This window comes from Arachis stenosperma, chromosome 8, assembly GCF_014773155.1.
Source record: "Arachis stenosperma cultivar V10309 chromosome 8, arast.V10309.gnm1.PFL2, whole genome shotgun sequence".
NCBI lineage: Eukaryota > Viridiplantae > Streptophyta > Magnoliopsida > Fabales > Fabaceae > Arachis > Arachis stenosperma.
The window spans coordinates 35,145,146-35,155,263 of NC_080384.1; the positions used below are offsets into that span (position 1 = coordinate 35,145,146).

General features: G+C 25.1%; 1 protein-coding gene across 1 annotated transcript; it reads right to left on the reverse strand.

The window, feature by feature from the left end:
• Positions 1 to 1,971, reverse strand: LOC130945872 (heat shock cognate 70 kDa protein-like). The gene is made up of 2 exons (XM_057874567.1): positions 1,761 to 1,971; positions 1 to 1,682 (listed from the first exon to the last, which is right to left on the reverse strand). The coding sequence occupies exons 1-2, from the start codon at positions 1,969 to 1,971 to the stop codon at positions 1 to 3; spliced, it is 1,893 nt and encodes a 630-aa protein (XP_057730550.1).
• Between the last annotated feature and the right edge of the window lie 8,147 nt (positions 1,972 to 10,118).

The window sequence follows — 10,118 nt, forward strand, 5'->3', positions numbered from 1 at the left end:
TTAATCCCCATTATCACTTTCTTCATAATCACTGTTAATTTTGCCCATTATTTCATTAGTAACACTCTGCAACTCCATCAAACACTTCTTATACTGATACGTTTCCCCTTGTTCCACCCCATCATTATTAACCATTTCTCTGGCCTCTCTAATAGCAGCCATAATCCTCTGTTTATCCATTGCAGAAACCTTAGAGAAAAAGTTCCCATCCTTGATAGCTTTCTTCACTTTATACACACATTCATCCAAAGCATTCTTTGCTTTAACTCTCTCTTTGTACTTCTCATCTTCATCCTTCAACATTTCAGCTTCTTCAATCATTTTCGCAACTTCCTTGGCCGAAAACCTTCCCGTGCCATTATTTATTGTAATCTCTTGTTTCTTTCCGGTGAGTTTTTCCTCCGCAGACACACTCAGGATCCCATCTTCGTTTACATCGAAACATATATAGATTGGAAAGCCCCGTGGGGCCGGAGGAACATCGAAAGAGAACAATCCAAGCATGTTGTTCTCACTTGCTCTTAACCTCTCTCCTTCATACACATCAACGCAAACTGTAGGTTGGTCATCAGAATCTGTGAAGTATGTTCCTTTCTTCTTTGCAGGAATTGGAGTATTTCTTGGAATCAAAACACTCATGAGATCCCCTTTTATCGATGTTCCGAGCGAAAGTGGAGTAACATCCATTAAGACCAAGTTCTTCAAAGTCTTACTATCATTGCCTCCATGACCGTTATTTATCATATAAGCCTGAACGGCGGCGCCATAAGCGACCGCTTCGTCGGGGTTGATACTCTTGCAGAGTTCCTTTCCGGGAAAGAAACTCTGCAGAAGCTTCTGAACTTTGGGGATTCTTGATGAGCCTCCGACAAGAACTATGTCATGTACATGGTTCTTGTCGACTCTGGCATCATCAAGACACCTCTTAACTGTGTCCATACACTTTTCAAATAGATCATCGTTGAGTTTCTCAAACCTGGCACGAGTCATGGTTGAATGGAAGTCAATTCCTTGAAACAATGCATCTATGTCAATGGTGGCTTCATTGTTATATGAGAGTATTCTCTTGGCTTTCTCACACTCATTTCTCAACCTCCTTAAAGCTTTTGAGTTCCCATTCATGTCTTCTTTGTGCTTCCTTTTGAACTCTTTAGCAAGATAACTCACCATTCTATTGTCAAAATCTTCTCCTCCTAAATGAGTGTCTCCGGCGGTGGCCTTAACCTGGTAAGTGCCACCCTTAATAGTAAGGAGTGACACGTCAAGGGTGCCACCGCCAAGATCAAAAACAAATACATTGCGCTTTTCAGCGCAATTAGGCCTCTTTTGAAGGCCATAGGCAAGAGCCGCAGCTGTAGGTTCATTGATGATCCTCATAACATTTAGGCCGGCAATGGTTCCGGCATCTTTTGTGGCTTTCCGCTGAGAGTGGCTGAAATAAGCAGGGACAGTAACAACAGCATCAGTCACAGGAGATTCCAAAAACGCCCCTGCAATGTCCTTCATTTTTGTGAGGATCATAGATGAAATCTCTTCAGGAGTAAGTTCGTTTTCTTGGCCTTTATAGTTAACAACAATCTTTGGCTTGTCTTCAGCATCGGCTACAACCTTAAACGGCCAAAGCTTCAAATCATTCTCAATAACAGGATCGCTATATTTCCTACCAATCAACCTCTTAGCATCTGTGAAAAGTAGCATTGTGAAGATTTCGTGCTATAAGAACAATTGGTGAAAAAGAAGATGAGATAAAGATATAGTACCAAAGACAGTGTTGGTTGGGTTGGTTGAAGCCTGATTTTTGGCAGCATCACCGACCAATCTCTGTGAATCAGTGAAAGCAACAAAAGAAGGGGTTGTTCTGTTTCCTTGATCGTTGTGAATGATCTCGGCGCGAGAATTTCGCTCCTCCCAGATAGCAACACATGAATACGTGGTGCCAAGATCGATTCCTATGGCGTGTTTATTTGCCATTGTGTTCTACGTGAATTTAGAGATTGGAATTTGAAGAAACAGGAATAGTACTATGGAATACGAACCAAAATTTTCCTATAATACTACATTGAACGGATGAAGGTACCTCGGTGCCATAAAATGGATTAATTGCCAATCAACATCAAAAGTCACGACTTAATATTGATACTGTATATATATCAAAGCTTTTGTGACTTTTCACTTGTGCAAATATTTAATGGTACAGGGAAATCAGTTTCCTTTGCATGCATGCTCGCATTTACCCTTCTTGGAAGGAGAAATCTTGTACACATTCTATGCGAGTTAGTGTTGGAGAATGTAAATGTAATTTGATTACACTCAAATCGGCATTTAATCCTCGTCGTGGGATACAAAGCAATGGGAATAATCATAAAGTTCAACAAAGTAATTTATGATTTATCTCAGAGATAAAATGTGAAAAAAAAAATAGTTAGCTGCAAACAATTAGCTTATTCAAAAAGCAAAAGATTAATTGATAAATGATAAGTGATTACTCAAGGTAAACGTTTGCAATTTTGCATGTTGCATTATGTAATGTTCCAAAATTCCAATTGGTTGTTGGGCCTCGGCCCTCTTGTAACAACAGAAGACTGTACCAATAAGACGAAATCATGACCAAAATAGAAGAGATTAATAAAATGGAGGATAAAAACACTCAATTGGGTTGCAGAAATTAATAAGAAATGTCGGAGACAACAAACAATTTTTTTTTTCTATGAAATGTAATTTATATGATATTTGTCCTCTTCCCGGATTTGAACCTCTCCTAATAAGACAAAAATACATTTTTTGTTAATGTTTTTAAAAATATTATTAATACTTAATTTTATTTTGTATTTTATATTTAAAATAAATTTTAATTTTATGATTATTGATATTTTTTGACAATAAATAATTAGTCAATTTATTTTTTTAATTTGACAATTAAGAGTGGTAGTGGGCCAATAAGGGTAGTAACAAGAAGTTGGTGTTAGATTTGGATTTAAAATAAAGAGTAATACAATTATAAAATATTATTTGATTAATTATTGATATTTAAAAAATTAATGACAAAAGTAAAATATATTAAATATTGATATAACTAATAAAATCTACTTAATATACTAAAACTGGGTTTTTCCCCGGCTACTAAAGGTGACGTGTCGATCTCTCATGCCTCCGTTTTCCCTCCAAAACGAATAAAAAATCTTTTTCTATTCTAAATTATTTTATTGTAATTATATTATAATTAATACTAAATGAATAATATATAATTATACGAATTTAGCAACATATCTTCATTATAATTATATCAAATCAATATTTAATGCACTATTAAACTACTTATCAATTATCAATTAAAAATACTTTTAATAATTTTAATGATAATAATAATATCAATAATAGTAATAATAATAATAATAATAATAAATCTTTGTTACCCGATTCACGTATATCAAATAATTTTTTTAAATTATTTTATAAAAAATATCTTTAATATAATTATATTGTAATTAATATTTAATGAATAATATATAATTATACTAATTTAAAAATATATCTTCATTATAATGGTATCAAATCAAAATTTAATGCATTATTAAAAAATTACCTTAATAATAGGTAATTTACATATTTATTTTTGTTTTACTAAAGTCTATATATAGTGTTTTTCTGTGATACATGAATCTAAATTTGAGAGTCAATTCATAATTTTATATTTAGTTTTTTTTTTTACTACTTCATAGAATAAGAATGTATTCTTCGTTTTTTATTGAAGTTGATCCTTTTAAGGTACAATTTATAATTTTTTATAATATTTTTCATATACTCATTCTATTATATTATTTTTTTGATAATTTTTTATTTGTTGTTACTCTAAGTTATTCTTATCGTCTAATATTCCAGTTCGATTGTCTTTTGGCACAATCATTTACAATATATCACATCCATGAAATACCTCATCAAGTTGTCTTCATTGATTCGGGTTCTAACTACATGGATATAAGCGTTCAAAGAAGAGGCAATAATCTCTACTTTACCGAAGGATGGTTGGATTTACTCACCTATTATGACTAACCCAATGGAATGTGGTTAAAGTTAGATTTCTTAGGAGGAGCTCGATTTTTGATTGAGGAATTGCATCCACGGAATTTTATAGGGCAAGTTCAAGTTCCATCCCCTCCATGCTTTTTACGTTTGCCCGAAAATCTTCGAAGTGGAGCACATAATGAAATTGAATTCCCTCAGTTTCAGTTCAGTTTTGCTAAATTCGTGACAAATTCAGATATGCAATTTCAACTATTGGTAATATATTTAAATTTTCTTAGTTTAAACTGTTCATTATTAGAATAATTTTTTAACATATTTTGATTTTTTTCAGAAATTATTAGCTTTCTTTTGCATGCATGCAATGCCATTGAGGGGAATAAGAGTTAGTTTGGTTTCTCGGTGTGACAATTCTATACCTTGCCGCATTGCATGGATAGCGGATGATGAAGCTTATCTAACAAGAGGATGGTCTGATTTTGCACGAATTCTAAATATTGAAACTTACGATGTTATTTTAGTTGGTTGTTGTTACAAGAATGATTCTATACTATACGTGACTAAGGACTAGAATATATTCAATATTGTTTAGGTAATTTGGTTTTACTATTAGTATTTGATTAAATTATAATTATAGAATTTTAAATTATTGCCTCAATTTATATATTACGATTTATTTTTGTGAATTTGGTATTTTTAAACAATTTAATAAAATGAAGTAGTGTCAGATATTATTAAGTTTATTTTTATCCTTTATTTCTTTATTTGTATTTTCATTATATTTGACAAAAAAAATGAACCTACACATATATTAAATCATTGACCTAAAGACAATTTATTTGCCAATAAAAACAGATGTTATTTATAATTGGAATAAAATTTATTTGCCAATAATCAGTGGATAAAATTGAAATTACACTCGTGTCATATAATTATAATTGATTAATTGGTATAACATGAAATTATACCCGTGCCATGAGTAATAATCTAAATAATTATATCTTAACAAAATATAATTTGAAATAATTTATAAAACAATTATCTTAACAAAAATAATTATTTAATAATTGATTTAAAAATCAATGAAAAAAATAATTATTAATAATAGTATTATTAACTGGATAAATAATATAATTTTAAATTATTACTTGAAATATAAATAATATATGAAAATCTATTGAGTAAATCAATGATTTTGCACCTTAATAATTTGACAATTATTACTCAATTAACCAATTAATTGAATTAGTAATAACAATTTTCAATTTCAAATTTTGTATATTAAGTAGTTATTAAAAACTGGGTAATAACGATTTACACGGAAAAATCATTGATAAATTCAATTAACCATATAGAAGATAATATACTAACAGTTTTAGTATATTATTTATGGCAAGAAAAATTATTTTCTCATATTTTCTATTAAAATTGAAATTAGTAATAGTTTAAAAAAAGGTTTATTAATAAAATTATTAATAGTCACATTTTTATACACAGGATATATGTTTTCTATATATTATTTAAAATATATAATGAAACATGAATAATGAATGAGTATGTTATTTTTTCAACTAGCTAATTAATGCAAAATCGAGTACCCCTTTTTTATTTCATTGAGGTCATATTCTGTTTGGTGAAAGTTTCAATCACCTTAATTAAATCCTGTGTTTGTGCCTTAACTTATACAGGTAGTAATATGTTACATATTATATCTAAGTAGTTATTTCCCATAGCGGAGACGTAAAAAATCATATTAAGGTTTATTGTCAAATAATTAGTGGATGAATAATAGTAGATTATATTATTTTGGAAAAGTATTTTCATTATAATTATATCAAATCAATATTTAATTATGATAAAATATGTTAATTATAATTATATCATAGAATTATAATAATTACGATATTTATGTTATATATTTTAATTATTAATGTACGTAAATAATTAGAAATCAAAATATAACTTATAATTATCCGTACCATGCAAGATTAAATAAGATATATAATAACATAGATAATTTGTTACTTATACTGATTAAATACAATAAATACATATTAATTTAATTAAAAAAATCACTGTCTCCTATGTTTTCTATTTATTTTTTTAATTCATTAAATCCAATCAATTATAATAAATTAATTATATCAACTAATTAATTCAATCAATTATTTTCTAATTTATTTTTTGAATTCAATAAATCAAATAAAATTAATTATACTAATTATTTGTATTGACTAATTGATTTGATTAATTCTTAAAAATATTTTTATTTAATTTATTTAATTTATTTAAATATAACTAATTAGTTATTTAATTTTATTAGGATAAATATCAAATTCTATTTCTAATATAAAAATACAAAATTTTATTCATTCCATTTTTATTTTACCGTTATAAAATACCATATATGCTATAAGAAAATATCATTCATTTACTAATTACTCTTTCATTGGGTAGCTTTTACAACAATTCTTTTTCTTCCTATAAGGCGCCGTCACAAGAAATCAACTATCATGAACACAAATCAGCACACGCTCTTCAACTCCCGTACTCATCATTTAGAGCAATATATGATATGTTATTCATTAAGCATTTATAGACCATGGTGTTATTATATTTGCATAAATAAATAAAAAATCCATAATTAAGCTTAAGTCATTTATCTATTTGTGTGGTATATTGTAGTGTGAAATTACTTTTAATTTGTGTTGTGCAATGATATTATGGTTTAATTTAAGCTTTTATTTTAGAATTGTGTTATGATTTTATCTCATCCTTTTTTCTTAGATATTAAGTTGATGTATTTTTATTTATTATTATTGAAGCAGATGTGATATAAAATTTGTAAAAAGAAAAAAAAAACTTACATTCAATTTATTTTATTATAGTCTTCTATTCTTCTATTTTTTTATTCTTTTATTCATTTTATTTTCTTTTTAAATATCATATAATTTATTATAATTTATACTAATTAATTAATTATAATTCATTATACCAATTAGTTTAATTCATTAATTTATAATATACATGATAAAATAGATCATTTGTTATTTATACGTTTATTTTTCTAAAATCTAAATCTGAATAATTATATTTTCAGTTTTTTTATGAACAAAATATTATTAATAATGAATAATAATTAACCATTCATACTTTTAATTAAAGTGTTTGGATGATTTTTATATTTATTAATATTAATTATTGATTATTTTTTCATAAATAAATTATATTATAATTTTATGTTAGTTTATAATTGATTAATGATTAATGTTTATAAAGCTATGTTACTCTAAATTTTATATTTTATAAATATTTTATTTAAATATAATTTTTTAACATAAAAATGTATTATTTTTAATAATATCATAATTTTATATTTTTTAATTATTCTAAATGAATATTTTATCAAATACTAATTAAAGCTATTCTTCCATTTGCTTTTACTAATATATTTTCTAACTATTATATAAAATTAAAATCGTATTAATGAATTTAATATTAAAGTTAATTTGGCTTTTTATTATTTAGAGTGTTGTTCAATTAATAATTTTATACTCTTTACTTTTTTTTAGTTTCATTTTGAATTTTAATTTAATACTCAAAGGTAGTGAAATTCTATTGATACTGAATAAAGTTACAAAAGGGTCCATATGGTAGAATAAGTAAAATAATATGATACCCACATTGCAACATTCAAATGAAACAACTAGGATCTAAAATGTTTATCTTTCTCTTTCTCGCCGTCTATTATATTATCTATCCTATTATATAAAAATCGAATTTTTACCTTTAATGATAGAATCAACGTAGCATGTTTCTGTATTATTTTGTTTAACTCATTAAAGTCAATTCATTATGATGAATTAATTATATCAACTAATTAATTTAAATAGATATTTAAGTATCACACAATTTAAAATTATGTATATTAATTATTTGATTTAATTTTTATGATATATAAATTTAAGGAATAAATTAAAATAAGATAATTTATTACTTATTTAAATTGAATACAACAAATATAAATTAATTTAGTTAAAAACTTACTACTTTCTAATCTTCTACACATAAAAATGACAAAACAAAATTATAAAAATAATTTTTTATCACTTTTCTATTTTAATTTTATTTTCTTTGTTTTTTTATGTATAATTTTATTTTATATTAACTTTGTTTATTTAATAATAAAATATATTCATATTAATTCTATCATATAATAATATATTTTTCTCCTATATTAATCAAATAATTTTAATAGTTATCAACTACATCTAATAGAATGACTGAGAAGTGAGAACTACGAGAAGTTAAACCCATGTTCAAAATGCTGAAACAAAAAAAGAAAACAGTGGATATATGATTAGAGAAAAATGTATAATAATGACAAAATATACTAAAATTGGAATTTTTCTCCAACTACTAAAAGTGAGGTGTTAATTCTTCGTGAATTCATTTTTTCTCTAAAATGAAATCAATATTTTTTTTCTAAATTTATTTTAAAAAAATATATTTATTATAATTATATTACAATTAACATTTAACGAATAATGCATGATTATACTAATTTAGAGAAATATTTTTATTATAATTATATAAAATCAATATTTAATACATTATCAACTAATAAAAGCGAGGTGTCAATTCCTCATGAATTCATTTTCCCTTCAAAATGAAAGTACTATTCTCTCTCCTAAATTTATTTTAGAAAAATATATTTATTATAATTATATTACAATATTACAATTAGTATTTAATGAATAATGCATAATTATAATAATTTAGAAAAATAAAATAAAGTCCAGTAATTTATCTTCCGACTGCACACGTGTATAAAATAACTTTTAAGAAGGAATCATGTATAGTAAATACGGTCGATGATTGTAAAACTGTATACTAACATTGATATAATATTATTTTAGGTATATATTTTGCAGGCATCAAAGAAAATTGTTGAGTTATTTTTTAGTAGATTTAAATTATTCATTGTTTATTAGAGAATTTTGTGCATTAGAATTCTCTAATATTTTATTATTTATTTTGAGCTAATTTTGATATGTTCTTATTTGACAGTAAAACAACATATAAAAATTTGTTGGTGGGTCGAAGTATTATTAAGTTATTTATGGTCACATTAAGTATATATGTTTGATTTATTGAAGAAAGTAGATTACTAAAACCAATTAATAACTATTTAGAGTTAATATATTTAACACTAGCTTAAGAAAAAACAAATAATACATAACATGTTAATATTTTTATTAATCAAATAATTATAAATTAAATTAATCTTAACAAAATAATTTAAAATTATATTTTAATCTTATCACGTGTATCACACGGGTTAATACACTTGGAAATTACTGCACGACGAATGTGGTATATAGAGAAGTTTTTGAGAGTCTATAATAAAAAGGTAATAACAAAATGTCTTACTAAATCTATTTATTTATTAAAATTGATTACTATCACTTAAAAAAATTTAGAAATTCTAGGAACTAATAGATGAATTCTTATTGTACATTAATAATTTGATAATATTAAAATTATCATAAAAATTTGTATAATTTTATTCTTTGACAAATAATTTTATAATTACGTTAATCATATAATTTTATATACAAACATTGATACGGTGTTGTTTCATGTATATATTTTGTAGGTATCAAAGGATAGCATTGAATTGTTATTCAGTAAGTTTAAATTATTTATTATTTATTACAATATTTTCTGCATTAGAATTCTCTATTAATTTGTTCTTCATTTTGAGCTGATTTTGATATTTTCTTACTTCACAGTATACTAACATATAAAACTTTGTTGGTAGATTTAAGTATTACTAGATTATTTATGGTCATATTGAATATATATGCCTGATTTATTGAAAAAAGTAGATTAAATAACTATTTTATAGTTAATACAATTAACACTATATTAAGAAAAGAAAAACAACGCCTACAAGTTATTTTTTTATTAATTAAATTATTATAATTAAAATGAAATTTAACATAATAACTTAAAATTATAATTTTAATCTTATCACGTGCATGGCACGGGTAATTAAACTTGTAATACTATACAATCAAGTGATTTGCCTAATT

Excerpts from the sequence above, each read along its gene's own strand:
- LOC130945872 (XM_057874567.1), bottom strand. The coding sequence starts at position 1,971 with ATGGCAAATAAACACGCCATAGGAATCGATCTTGGCACCACGTATTCA. Across the intron at positions 1,683-1,760 it reads CCCAACCAACACTGTCTTTG|ATGCTAAGAGGTTGATTGGT; the intron begins GTACTATATCTT and ends TACTTTTCACAG.